The following is a 15,090-nucleotide window of genomic DNA, read 5'->3' on the forward strand; positions in this document are numbered from 1 at the left end:
TGAAACTTATTTCTGACCTGTTTATGTTCATTCTGTGACCAATATCATAGTCTGTGATTTTTCTCTTGTACTCTGGAGAATTCGGGATGTGGTTTAGTGAGGAGGCTGGCAGGTAAAAATTGACTCTTAATGGTTAGTCTTCCTGTGATAGCCTAGAGATCTAAACATGCCATTCATTGCCCCTTATTTCTGGACTTGGGTGGATTTAGAAATTCAGGAGCACTCTAACTGCTAGGGTTTTAGTAGAGACTTTTTCCTTCTTTTGTGCTTCTAGCCTCAGGGTACTGCATTATCCCTTCCCTTCATTTTGTCCAAAGGACTGGGAACTGTAATTATTTCACTGACTTTTTACTTTCCCAGGTGATAAAGTAAACTTAGACTGTGAATTGTGGCCCCCTGTTTTTGGTTTGGCGGGACCATGTTGGGTACCGCAGTCCATCAGGGATGACCCCGAGGTCAAATCCTGTTTTTCTGTTCACTTCTGTGTGTAGTTTTGAGCTGAATGCTGTGACCTAGTTATTTTTAATATTCCTCCTTAAAAATTGGATTGAAGAATGTTTTCTTATGTCTTAAAAAAACTCAACATTTTATTCTGTTATACTATAAGCTATATAAGGAAGTAGCTTACTGTAGCTTCCATTGTCCTATGATCTAGGTACAAAAAACCCTACTTCTCTTCTGATGGAGGCACAGCATATGGAAAAGACAGAGCAGTTCTGCCTTTTTTCTTGCCAGCTTGCAAAGAGCCAACCAGACCAGCTCTTCTTGATTCTAACCACTCTTTTTAAAAAAAAATAAAAATAAAAAGATTTTATTTATTCATGAGAGACACAGAGAGAGATGCAGAGACACAGGCAGAGGGAGAAGCAGGCTCCATGCAGGGAGCTGGACGTGGAACTCGATCCCCGGGTCTCCAGGATCATGCCCTGAGCCGAAGGCAGCACTAAACCGTTGAGCCACCAGGGCTGCCCAATTCTAACCACTCTTGAACAGTTTTGATTGCCCCACCTTCATTCAGATTGAAGAGTGAGTTTAATGGAGACTTCACTTAACATAGGGATGGGTACTACCCTCAGGTCAATGACCATTAATATATTTTGAATGGGTTCTATAACAGCCAATTTAAAACCACTTTAATGGTGAGTGGTTCAAACAGAAACAAAGTTTCTGCATCAATTTTTATTTTACGACAGACTCAGCGCAGGCAATTACTATATCAAGTCAAAGAAACAGCCCCCCCCCCTCTTTTTTAAAAGGTTTTATTTGAGAGAGAGAGAGTGAGTGGGAGAGATGGGGAGAATCTGAATCAAACTCTGTGCTGCACAGATCCCAATGCACGGCTTGATTCCTTGACCATGAGATCATGACCAGAGCTGATACCAAGAGTCAGGCACTCGACCGACTGAGTCACCCAGGTGTCCCAGAAACTGATTTTAAAATCAGTTAAGTTAAAAAAAAAAAAAAAATCAGTTAAGTTTGTAATAAAAAGAATTGATTACTGCCAATACATTAAAACCATCACTTCAAAACAATTTATTTTATTGTTACTGGTCCTAACAAAATGACCTACTTGTATTCGGCTGAGAAGCATCACAAAATGTTTTTCTCCTCCAAGGGCAAACAAGTTGTTGATCTAAGGGTATTTCTCAAACATGGTCTGAATCTTCTGGAACTGTGGGACTATTCAAAGCCTAATTTATTATTCCAGGATAGCCCCATCTATATATGGCAACCTTGGTCTTTCTGCCATGGAGACGATAGCGCATAGGGTAGTGAAGAGCTTGAGTTCTGGAGTCAGATTGTTTGGGTTGGTTGAGTCTTGACTCCATTTATTAACTGAATGACTTACAGCAAATTACCTAAATACTCTGAACCTCCATTTCCACATCTATAAAATGGGGATAATAATAGATACATGGTGTGATAGCTACAGGATAATGGGTAAATATATGTAAAGTGTTAAGAACAGTGGTTAAGATATAATGCTTCCTAATTACCAACCTCTATTACTACTACTTTTGCTATTACTGCTTCTTAACTATTTTTAAGTGTTATGTTAATATCTCATTTGATCTTTTCAACAACACTGTTATCAATATTACTTTGGTAGATACTATTTCCATTCTTTAAATAAGGTGCTTGAGAGAGTTTAATATCAAGTATTTAGTTTACAGTCCAACTGCAAGTTACTGACAGAATAGAGTTGTAGTTCTCTGTAATACTGTGCTCGTGGAAGAAAGATTGACTCAATCTTTCTTTCTTGCTGAAAGAGCTGACCAAATAAAACTCCACCCCCACCCCCTAAAAAACCCCTAACACTAAACTAAACTGGACATTTGTCTGGGTTACTTAGATAAGAGTCTTCCTGTACAGATTAGGCAGCAAAAGATTTGTTCTTATTACCCACCAAAATGTGAATTCCCCTTGAGTTAACCTTCACTTCTAGACATACTACGAGAAAGCAAATTAGGTTATGCTTAACAAAAATTGTGTTTTCTCTTAGATTTCAGGAGATGTGTATTCTGACTATATTCTGAATATCTTTTTTAATGTAAACTTTTTTGGGAGCATAATGTACATACTGAGGGTACACAAATTTATGTTTTGTGTATAGCTAGGTGAATTTTTTTAAAAGGTACTTTTAATCCAAATGTAAGACTACAAAGAGCAAAATTGCCCAGAAACCAAAGTAAAACAGCAAAATTGGAGTCATTTTTTTCAATAGGGCTATCTGTTAGTTTGGACTTGTATAATCCAACATAGGAAATGCAGGTTTAAATAGATGTTTTATTCTGTAACTGGTGTAACTGATGAAAGTGATAGGAAAGCAAACAGTAGTATAACAGAACAGCAATTAATTCTTTCCTTCTCTAGCTCTTTTTTTCTATAGTGATTCTTCCCTTTTTTCCTAATTAAAGTCCAGACTCAGTCAAATTTGGAGTGCAGAATACTAATGATTAGGCTTCCAAGTATTAGAGCTGGAAGGAACTAAGGGATATTGTCACATAGGCCCACTCTTTTTACTGATGAGAAAATGGGATGCTGCATCAGATGACTTCTTTAGGTCATCCAAAGATGGATGGATCTAAACTAGGCTCTGGTTTTAACCCAGGATTTAAACCAGGCTCTCTAGATAGTTGATTGGCTGTCTACCATATTACTCAGCCTGGGACGGCCAGATTTCATCTAAAAGGGAACATGGTTTCTTGGATTCCTTCTCTTTACCAAATGATTTTACCGAAGACAAGGAACTTGTTTTTTTTAACTTGATACAATCCCCCTAAAATATATACTGTTCTTAGCAACTTCCTTCTTATTGCCTTTATAGCCTATTATAACAAATTTAGACAAAAAAATTTTTTGAGGAAATTGAGCTAAATTAATACATTTCCTCTTCAGGAAATCAAACTTATCCTATAAATTTACTGAATAGATGATCAGCATATAATTAAGTTCAGAAGCCTCTTTTATAATAGAGTAGCTATGCTCATTTCTTGAAGAAATCCTGAAACTGAGCTCCTCAAAGACAAGATACCTAGTGTTATTCTTAATAGGGCATTTCCTACTCTTCAATATCATTTAAAGTCTGTGTCTGTTAAGAGCCTAAGTACCTATACTGTACAACAAGGACTGGATAGACAAAACTCTCTGAAGTTTATAAAAGAAAATAGTCCTGGTTTTTCTTTTTAGAAAAAAAATTTTTTTTGTAGATTTTTTTGTGTATATGAAATAGCAGATTTAAATTGTCATAGACCTATTCTTCCCAGTAGACTTTAACTGTTGCTTCTTTTAAGTGAGTAATGACTCTTTAGGTTCCTTCTAAGCATTCCTAGCCCAACATATCCTATCAGAACAAATTAAGAAAATTGAGACCGTTCTCTCCAGTTTGAACTCTTAAAGCTGCAGTTGAAAAACAACAGATACCCCTCGAAAGATAAGCGAATAGATCAGAACTTTGCATGAGCATAATTTATCTCATAACATTTGTAAATCACCACCGTTTTTTAAAAAGTTTTATTTATTTATTTGAGAGAGCACATGCATGAGCAGGGGGAAAGGAAAGGAGCCTGGTGGAGGACTCGATCCCAGAACCCTGGGATCATGACCTAAGCCAAAGGCAGACTCTTAACTGACTGAGCCACTCAGGCACCCCAGATCACCACCATTATTAAAAAATGGATGTATATAGAGTGCTATATTGGTTTCTGGAGATGTAAAGACTGATAAAACACAACTCTTGCCTTTAAGGAGTTCTTAATCTAATAAAAGAAATACACACGAGCAAATAATTGCAACAAAATATGCTAGGTGCAATAATAATTTCCACATAAGACCCAAAGTGGTGAAGATGATAGAAAAATCTAGTTTTGTCAAAGTGAGGGAATCCGAGAAAGCTCTATGAATGATATGATTCCTAAATATTGAGTGTTAAAGTATTAGTGGATGTTTATTATAGCATGTGTATGTGTGTAGAAAATCGTAATTTCTGGCAAAAGAAATGCATGCATGAAAAAAATCATGAAGTGCTCAGGAGACAACTAATAGTTTCATATTAGAGCCTAAAGGGAAAGGGTGTAGTAACCATACGTAAGGCTATAGAGATGTGGCCAAAAAGAACTTTCTATCCCTTAATTTAGGACCTGTAGGTATTGAGCATCTTTGCTAAAGGTTGTAACACCGTGATAAATTCTTTGGAGAATGGACCTGATGTATAGCGGATTGAGACAGGGAGTAAGTTCATTTATTATAGTACCTTTATTATAGTAATCCAGGAAAGAGGTGGCTGTCTCTTGAGTTATATAGAAACTGGGAGAATTTTTTTTTCCAGAGCCTAGAGATGGAGCTGGAGAGGGAAACCACAGGATCTTAATAGCTGGAAATGCTTTTTTGAATGCTCACACTATGGAAATAAAGATTATAGTTAAGTTCACTTTAATTTATACCTAGCTACCCTCTTTTTTTAAAAAGGCAACTTTTAATTCGGGGATGTGTTGGATTTACATCAAAGTTGTAAAGAGAATACGAAGAGTTCCTCTCAGTGTTCTCTAATGCTGACATCTCACAGAACCGTGGTGTATTTGTCAAAACTAGGAAATCAACACTAGTATGATACCATTAGCCAAACTAAGGTACTTCGTACTGATTTCAGCGGTTTTCTACCAGTGTTCCTGTTTTGTTTTTAGTTTTTTGGTTATTCTCCCACAAACAACATTTGTTTCCTTCAAGGGCAATAGGAGGAGTAGCAATAGCAGTTACTTCAAAGGCCATATAGGATAGTTAGCAATTTCTTTAACCTCTCCTAGGTGCCAGTAGCACTTCCCCAGTTTTAACAACGCAAAATGTCTTCGACATTGCCAAATATTCCTTGAGGGACAAAATCACCCCCAGTTGAGAACCACTGCTTTAAGCAAAAAAATTGGTGGAACTCTATAATGAGAATACCTCTTTATATCAGTGTTGCTACGGTGTTTCCTACAGAACATTAGTTCTGGGGATGCTGATATGTGATTTGAAACAAGTGGGTCTATGGAATAAATAATTTGGGGAAGTAGTGGAAGTTTTATTTCTTCTTCCTCTTTGTTCCTTTTTTATCCCTTTCTTCCTCCTCCCCTTTCACTTCCCCAACTTTCACTATCCCCATTCTTCCTTTCTTTCTTATCTTTTGTTTCCTCTCCCCACCTTTCTTCCTTTCCTTCTGGCAACAGCCCCTGCTTCACTGCAGGGTTTCTTAGAGCCTTTAACTTACCAGTGTCATTGTTAATTTCCAAGAGAAGACTACAGTATGTGGCATTTCAAAAACTGGTTTAACTGTACATTGTTTTTTAAATATTTATTTTTAAGATTTTATTTATTTGAAAGAGTGTATGTGCAGTGGGGAGGAGTAGAGGGAGAGGGAGAAGCAGGCTCCTCCCTGAGCAGGGAGCCTGATTATGGGGCTGGATCCCAAGACCCCAAGATCATGATCCTAGCCAAAGGCAGGAGCTTACCCGACTTAGCCACCCAGGTGCCCTATACATTGATTGTTTTTAAATGGGAACTATACTTCATGTAGGTTTGCTGTCCAGTCACCCATTCTTTGGAAATTAGTAGATTGAACTGGGGGCTAATTGTTAGGTATAAATATGTATCTCTGAATAAATAACTACCCCTTGTTAATGGTTAAGGAGATAGATGAATTACTTATAACCTTTTGGAAGGCAGTAGTTTTTGCATGTCTGTTGAAAAATGCACCGGGGGCACCTGAGTGGTTCAGTCAGTTGAGTGTCTGACTCTTGATTTCAGCTCTGGTCATAATCTCTGGGTCATGAGATGGAGCTCTGCATTGGGCTCCATGCTCAGTGGGGAGTCTGCTTGAGATTCTCTCTCTCCCTGTCCCATTGTGCCCCCCCACATACATTCTTTCTCTCTAAATAAATAAATAAAATCTTAAAAATGCGCCAAAATATTTTAAATTCAGTTTACATAAATATCCTATATTAAAACAACTAGCAGTTACTAAATTTTTTATTTTTCACATTGACAGTTATGGTTATAAGTTGAATTATTTTTGCTGAATATGGTGGAGTAGCTATTGGCAAATGCTTTTGTTCAGCAAGATAACCCACAGTTAAGTATAGATATGAGGGGACTGCACTGTGGTGGCATGGCATGGTGGCATGGCATTCTCCCATCTCAGGGAGAATGATTTGGTATGCCTGTTTCTAGCAGATATTCTAGAGCTGTGGATTCTTGGTCATCTTGCTCACATTTTATTTTACTTTTTAAGTTATGTTATATTTGGGCAAAATATATAAGTCTGTATTGTCTAATCAGTTTTAAGTTTGTGATGTGTTACAAAGTATGGGAAGATTAAAAAGTATGTTTTAGAAATTAAAAGATTGTCAGTTAAGTGAAATAGAATTAGTATTAGAATGTTAGTTCCTATATGTTCCTAGTAAACATTGAACTAGAAGATTAAAATAGTGAACTTCCCCTGTTTTATTTATTTTTCTCTTCCTTAAAAGATAGCTTTACAAAATAAGAGAAAAGAATTCTGAGGAAATTTAATACCTATAGTGATACCTTGAATATTTACCTCAGTGGTTAACTGTAGCTGTCTAGGGACAAAGATTTTGGGGATGTATTGGCCTGCATAAAATGGGCTGATTGACTCGAGTCCTTTCCTGTTAGGCAGATGGCTTGGTGAATGACCAAAAGCAGATGCAAATTTGTCATCACAAGAGGGACATTCATGCAACAGATGGAAGTCCTTTTTCTAATAGACTCTGAATATTCAACCTTTTTTTGATAATACCAGACTTAACTAAATAGAATGTTATATAAATTAAAAGTATTCTAGGCACCTTAAAAGGTAAAGAGTATATATGTAGTATATATATTTTTTCAAATCCTGATTTTTTTTTTCCTTTAAGTTTGGAAAGTCATTTTACATAGAATGACTAGAAAATTATGCTTTTAAGCAGGATGGGAAAAGGGAATAGAACAGTGTCAAGTAGAGGATCAAGAGATAGTGAAATATGTATTACAGAGAACTTATTTCCTGTGTCTGTTTTCTCTACTGAGGAGAATTATTTTCAAGTTGCAAAGGGTAGGAAAAGCATTACTACGTAGGGATTGAAGCATGAGATAGGTGAGATAATTATAAAACAGCTAGACACTTTAAATGAATATAAGCTTTTAGACTTATATAAATTGTATCTTGTTATACTGAAAGGTTAACAGATAGGATTGGTATCCACTATCAGTGTCTTTTGACGAATAGGGGAGACACCAAAATATTAGGGATTGGCAATGACCAATTTGTAAAGGAAAGAAAAAGGTGATTTCTACAGAGTAGACTGTTAAACTTGATCCCAGTCATCAGCTCCGACTAGGATAAATTATTAATCAGATAATTAGCATTTATAAGAAAGAAGTGTTTAACATGACTTTAGTAAGAAGTCGTTAGTCAATTCCATCTCTCTTTTTCTTTCTTAAAAAGGAAAACGCCAATTTTATTTATTTATACCTTTGTTCAGTTCCAGGAACAACTTAGGTGATTTACATGAATATACTACAAGATGAATTATAACAAAAGGAGTAGAAAACAGCTTACAGAATATAAATTGGGTTTATATTCTGGGTCTTTTACTAAACAATTTACATGTTATTTCATTTTATCCTGAGCAGACTGCAAACAACCACTCACCCACTACCTATTCCTTAACCACTTGGGATGGTATTTTACATGGTCCATTTGGGGGCAGATGTGAAAATACTATGGAGTAGTGGTTCCCAAACATTTTGGTATTAGAACCTCTTTTATTTTACATTCTTAAAAATTACTGAGTACCACAAAGAGCTTTTGTTTAAATTATGTAGGTTATTATCTATTGATAATAACTATATTAAAAATTAAAACTTCAGAGAATTTTGAAGCAAGAATACATAAGCACATATTGCAGTAGCTGTTGGAGGAATGACATCAACAGCACTTTGTCTAGTTTCTGGAAAATTCCTCTGGATTCTCATGAGAGTATAAAGGGAAAATAGCTTTTTAGTGTTATGATGAAAATGGTTTGACCTTGCTGACCCCCTTGAATGGCTCTCAGAGACCTCCAGACCACACTTTTGAGAATCACCATTCTTAGAGGAAGGATTCAGCTAACCTAGAGAGACCAGGCTATGCTGTCTTCCATTTATCTACACATATCAAATTGGAGCCAAAGCAGCATTCATTCCAAAGTTTTTTGGTTGGTGGACTGGCCAAGGTCTTACACCCTATTTCAAGCAAAGGTAGAGAGGTACCAAATGATCATTGTAAGCAGTCTACATAGAGTAGATTTATGTCATCAGTAAAAAAAAATATTTCTGACATTTCTTAGCTCTTTAGTACATTCACTCATACAGATCAGAATAGCTTAAAAGCAAAGCCCTTATAGTAGCTGCTTCTGGAAGGTAGACCCCTGCTTAGGGTCTTTCCAATCAACCACTTCTGGAGCGTGTGGGCAGTAGCACAGAGGGGTGTTTCCAATTAGAAATGAGTGTCATAATGTCCATGCTCAAGTATTTTAAGTAAAAACAGTTGGAGAGCTGGTAAGATGTATGTCAGAAACAAAAGTATGTGAATCAAGACTACTTTTTTTTTTTTTTTTAAAGAATGAGATTTAACAAATAAGGACAAAGCCCTATGCATAGTTTTAATGAACCAGGTAAATGTGTTGCTGGAGAAAATCATCTGATGACTATTTATACAAAAAAGATCCAGAGGTTTTAGTTCACTTCAGCCTTGCAAATCAGTTTTTAAGAGCAGTTGCTAAGAACCTGAAGATAAGCCTTTAGCCAAGTTAATAGAAATATAAGTGTTCAAATAAAGGAGGTAATTGTTAGATTCTCTGGGCTAGACAGACTTCTCCCTGTGTAGCAATCACTAGTCATAAATGCCTTCATACTTTTGGATAAGGCTACACATCTGCCAGCACTAGGCATCCATTCTGAGAGTTATTAAAACCAGGCCACTGGTTTTATGGTATATAGCTCATACTATATACCATACTGTCATGCCTCAGTTTCTTTCATTGGTAGGTGGATTTTAGATACTAAAGTGACTTCAGGTTTCTGTGAAATTTAGATACTATTGTGACTTTAGATTTCTTCTGGTCCTCAGGATATGCAGCTTTGCCTTTAGAACCATGGTAATTTTTTCACTCTGTACTCTTAAGTTTGCCAACCTTTATGCTTGGATACTTGTGTTCCCTTGTTACATGCTGCATTGTCCCATTGCACTCACCCAGGTCAGCTCCACCTCTCAGGTCTGGTTAATCTCACCAATACCACCATATGTGATCTACTCCTGATTAACAGCTCCACTTTTTATGAACTGTTTATGCAACACTTGGAATAATGCTTGATTCTGGATGGCACATTTTAAAAGAATTAAGTAGAGATCATCTAGATGAAGGTAACTAAACTGAGGAGCTTACAAACCAAGCGTTGCTTTACAGTGTGATCCAACCTATTCTCGCTTCCTTTCCTGCCATTGTCTCTTCAGCTACTCTGTGTTCCAATCACATTATATCACCCACAGTCTCTCAACTGTGGCATCTTCTGTCAAATTGTCATTCTCTGCTCAGAGTCCCCTGTCTCTGTGATGAATTCCTACTTCAAGACCCAACTCAAATGGTATCTCCTCCCTAGTTATTTCCCTTGACTTTCCTAGGTATTCTTACCTCTGGGTTCTCATAGAACTTTATACATGCCTAGATTATGTACTTAATGAAATTATAATCTAATCCAGGGTCTTTTCTGTAAAAGACCATATGGTAAATATTTTAGGCTTTGTCGGTTTCTCTCTGTCATAGTTACTCAACTCTGTTGCTTTAGTACAAATGTAAACATAAATGAAGGTGACTGTGTTTCCAGAAAACTTTGTATGGAGACTAAAATTTAAATTTCTTGTAATTGTCATGTGCTATTCTTCTTTTGACTTTTGCCCTTCCATGATTTCAAAATATAAAAACCATTCTTAGTTCATGAGCTGTACAAATCAGGCAGCAGGCTGTATTTGGCTCATTAGCCGTGGTTTGCTGACTTTTGATGTATCTAACCCATATGTTTATTCTTTCAGTCACTCTTGCATTCATTCATTTATGAAATATTTGCTGGCTTTTCTTCTAGGTACTGTGAATGCAGTGGTGAGAAAGACATATTAAGGCAGAATATTCTGCATTCTATTGAACTTGCTGAGTTCAGAGACTTTCTAGTCCATCTCTGTCCCATGAGAATACTACATTTCTTGATACACTTTGAGATGAAGTAGTGAATGATTGAGCCAAGGAATAAGCTAATAAATTTTGCTAATCATTTCTCCTGTGAGTGTGATGATGGTATCTTAAGTGAGTGTGAGAGAGAAATGCTATCTAAAGACAGTGATAAATTTTAACAGATTATTTTGGAAAGACCTTGGTTGAATCTAGGTGTGAGGGTAAAGTATACATTCGTCTGTTTTGTTGATGATGACACTGTTAAAGTGATATGCTTTGAGATATATTACCATTCTGTAGTGAATTTTCTACATAGTTTTTGGTATGAATGTTTTAATTAACATTTAACTTTTATAATACCATCTTTGGGTACATGGTAAGAAGCTTTTAACTAAAGGGAAATTTTCTCTCATTTGAATGAACCTGATGACATCTTTATATCCTACAAATGATGTATTTTAAGGATTAAAATCTTGAGTTGCCTTATGATAACATATTAAGTAATTCTTTTACTGATAGAGATTAACTAGCTTTTTTCTCAGCGCTTTTCATTTACGTGGTTTTTTTCAAGATTATAGGATACAATCTTAAAATACTTGTTACCTCACATAATTTTAATCATGACAATGTGATACATGCTTATTTTCTCTTCGTAGGCGAGATAAACTTTGGATTTGCATGGAGTTTTGTGGAGGTGGTTCTTTACAGGATATTTATCATGGTAAGGCAAAAGTTATGTTTTATACAAATTAAGTAGAATTTCTTAAAATATAGTTATTTACTGTATTAAAGCATGAATGTTGCTTTGAGGAAGGTATGTTTTATTATTAGATATATAAAAGAATTTAAGATCTATACAAATGAAAGGAGCGTTTGCTTTATAGGTTGCAAAATTATGTGCAGTTGAATTATTTGCTGATTTTAAAGAAGATATGTATAATTAGTTCAAAATTTCAAACTCAGATTTGTAAAAAAAATACATAAAGGCCTTGGTTGTGAACACTAAGCCAAAAGAATATCCAGTTAATACATGAGTAGTATTAATACAAAGATAATTGATTTTACTCTCATATATTCAAGAATCATCAATTAATTGTTTACTTTTTCAAATACTAGATTCTGAGAAATTAAATCTTTTTTTTAATATTTATGTATGTATTTATTTATTTATTTATTTATTTTTATTTTATGATAGTCACAGAGAGAGAGAGAGAGAGAGAGGCAGAGACATAGGCAGAGAGAGAAGCAGGCTCCATGCACCGGGAGCCCGATGTGGGATTCGATCCTGGGTCTCCAGGATCGCGCCCTGGGCCAAAGGCAGGCGCCAACTGCTGCGCCACCCAGGGATCCCCTTAAATCTTTTTTAAATTGAGATTTTAGTGGAATATTTAAGAAAGATTTGTAAAGTACAATGACAGTGTTTGTCTTTTCTTTCTCTCCCTGTCTCATTCTGGTTCTTTTAATGGGTAATTGTCACAAACTGCAGAGTAGGTTTATTCTTTTACTGAAGCTGTGCTTTTTGATTAATGTAAAATAAAATAATGTCTTAAGTCATATGTCAATTTTATGAGAAATTATTTTGGAAAAAATTTTCATTTTTCTTGATATGGTATTTGGGCTCAGATTTTCCCATTAGGGCCCCTTATGTAATTTGGGGGGCTGATTATAATAAAGCAGATGTTAAAAGACTCTTTGATTAGGAATTTTACTGTCTCCATTTCACTCAATTTACTGTATCTTCTTGGTGTAGATTTTCCTTACCATAATATTGACATAATAGTATTTTAAGGTACTACTAACTATAGTTGGAATGGGAGAATGGAAATGATAGATTTTCTGGAATTGGTTTCAAAGGCTTAATGAAGAAAATGGGTTTTTAATTGGTCTTTGTAAGATATATAAACTTTGAGTAGAAGAGGTAGGACATTCTAGGAGATGAAACAACAATACAGTGACATGAAGGTATGACATGTGAGATCACTCATACTGGTATGCAATCTATTCCCTATTGGGGAATAGGGTCAGATATGGGGAGCCTAGGAAAGCCAGATGGAAGAACATGAGAATATTTCTGCTTTATGAGAAGGTGTTTCTTTTCTGAGAATATTTTTTATTATGTATGGCTGTTCTTTATATTTGAGAATTTTTTTATTAATGACATTTTGATTTCAGAGATTCAGTGAAAATTGAGAAATATTTGGCCTTATTTTGCATTGCAGAACATACACAGTATTTCTGGAAGCTTATGTTATCTGCATTCTAAATTCAAGAAGCTATTTCCCTTTTTCTCACTTATTTAATTTCCTTCATCCTGAAGCTGTTTCTGCTGAGTCTCTCAGTGTTTGACTCTCACTCTTCAATCGTAGTTTCAGTGGGGGGTAGAAGCAGATATGTTCTGGCAGCATTTTGAAGATACTAGACCACTGTCTTCTAGCTTCTATAGTTGTTGGTATCTTTTGTCACTCCAACTACATATTATTCTTCCTTTCTAATTGATTTTAAGACTTTTCTTCCTCTTAATTTTTTATGTTTTTAGTATCTAAACATGGATTTACATTTTTCTTGCTTAGGACTTAAAATCCTTACCTGAGAGGATTTAATTTATTCATCAAGCCTGGATCATTGTCAATTACTCTCTTTTTTTCTTTAATTACTATCTCTTAAAATCTTTTCTAACCCAGTCTCTTTGATTTTTCCTTTGAGAATATCAATTAAAAAAAAAAACAAAAAACAAAAAAAATAGAATATCAATTAGGTTAGGTATACATTAGACCTTCTCCATGTCTCTTAAGTTCAGCTGCATATTTTGCACTTTTTAATCCTTCAGTAGAGCACTGAGGATACTCATAACCATCTTAGAGTTGGTTCACTGATGTTACAGCTGTGCTTAGTACATCCATTAGGATTTAATTTTGGTGACTGTATTTTTCATCTCTAGAAAGTATTGGTTCGATTTCAAGTCTCCCTTCATTTTGTATTTGTGGCTCATTCTCTTGTAATTTTTCATTCCTTCATTTACATCTTTAGTTTTTCAAGCGTCCCTTTCTTTAGCGTTTCTTGGATTGTTAAGTAACATCAGATGTATATATGCTTGGTCTTAGGTGTCTGGTTCTGCTTTCTTCGTTAAGAAGCAAGAAGACCAGCTTAGTTACAAAAATAGTTCTGTCATGTTTCTTGTCATTTCATTTCAACCAAATGTTGGAAGTAACAAAGTAATATGAATTTGTTAATATTGATTTATTTATACTGGTTAGCAGCTGTATACCCAGTATCTGTCTGTATTCACTCTTGACTGCATCCTGATTTCCACCCGGTGACCTCCTTATGGCAATGTGTAATACTCCTGTTTGGCTAGTCTGCAGAGCTCTCTACTTGCACAGCCGCATAAGACAAATACCTCCATTTCTTTCTGTGTTTCTCTTTCTCCTCTCTCTTTTACCGCGTTGTCATTCTGTATAGAATAGGGAGTAGTATAACTTGGGTCACTTTTCTAGTGAAAGAGGAGTTTTTTTTTCTCATAAAGCTAATGCTTAATGGGAGTTTGCTTTTGTATAGGTGTATGCAAAGCATATTTTGATCTGTCATGCAAAATTTGCAGTCTGCTTTTTTCCTATTACTTCTGCTTTCTAAGGTATCATTAAGCCGATTTTTATATTTTGCTTTACTGCTCTTAATTCCATCACTCCATAGGATTTTTTAAAATTTAAATCTTCTTATAAGAGGGAATTGTATTAGTTGTCTATTGCTATATAACAAATGATCCCAAAATTTGGCAACTTAAAACAGCAAATATTATGTCCCAGTTTCTGAAGGTCAGGGATTCAAGAATGGCTTAGTTGGGCATATCTAGCTCAAGTTCTTTCATGAAGTTGTAGTCTAGCTATTGGCTGGGAATGCAGTCATCTGCAGGCTTGACGAGGGCTGGAGAATTCACTTTCATGTTGATTCACTTAATATGGCTATTGGCAGAAAGCTTCAGGTCCTTGGTGGCTGTTGGCAGGTCTCAGTTTTTTACTATGTGGATCTAGCTATAGGACAGCTTGAGTGTCTTCACGATGTTGCAGCTGGCTTCCGCCAGAGTACGTGATCCCAAAGAGCAAGGAGGAAGCCACAAAGCCTTCAATGATGTGTAGTTGTAGAAGTTGTATTCTATCACTTCCACCGTATTTTGTTCTTTAGAAGCAAGTCCTTTCTGTCCAGACCATTCTCAGGAAGGGAATTAAATTCCAACACTTGAGGTGGAAACTATCAAAGAATTCATGGACATGTTTTAAACTACCACAGGAGTGTGTGTGTGTTGGGGGGGGGGGGGAGGATCCATTTGAATTTATGTTTTTTCATGAGTTGC

General features: G+C 35.7%; 1 protein-coding gene across 6 annotated transcripts in view; it reads left to right on the forward strand.

Annotated features, from left to right (window-relative positions):
* The window catches only part of MAP4K3 (mitogen-activated protein kinase kinase kinase kinase 3), a 187,513-nt gene that overhangs the window by 95,563 nt on the left and 76,860 nt on the right, over positions 1–15,090 (forward strand). For all 6 annotated transcript variants that reach the window (XR_013349392.1, XM_077843521.1, XM_077843522.1 and 3 more), the window contains one exon: positions 11,399–11,463. Coding sequence is in view for 5 of the 6 variants with exons in the window: in XM_077843521.1 (XP_077699647.1) it covers positions 11,399–11,463 (65 nt within the window). In the remaining variant the exon portion in view is untranslated. The remainder of the gene's footprint in view (positions 1–11,398; positions 11,464–15,090) is intronic.

Source organism: Canis aureus, chromosome 12 (assembly GCF_053574225.1).
Source record: "Canis aureus isolate CA01 chromosome 12, VMU_Caureus_v.1.0, whole genome shotgun sequence".
Taxonomy (NCBI): domain Eukaryota; kingdom Metazoa; phylum Chordata; class Mammalia; order Carnivora; family Canidae; genus Canis; species Canis aureus.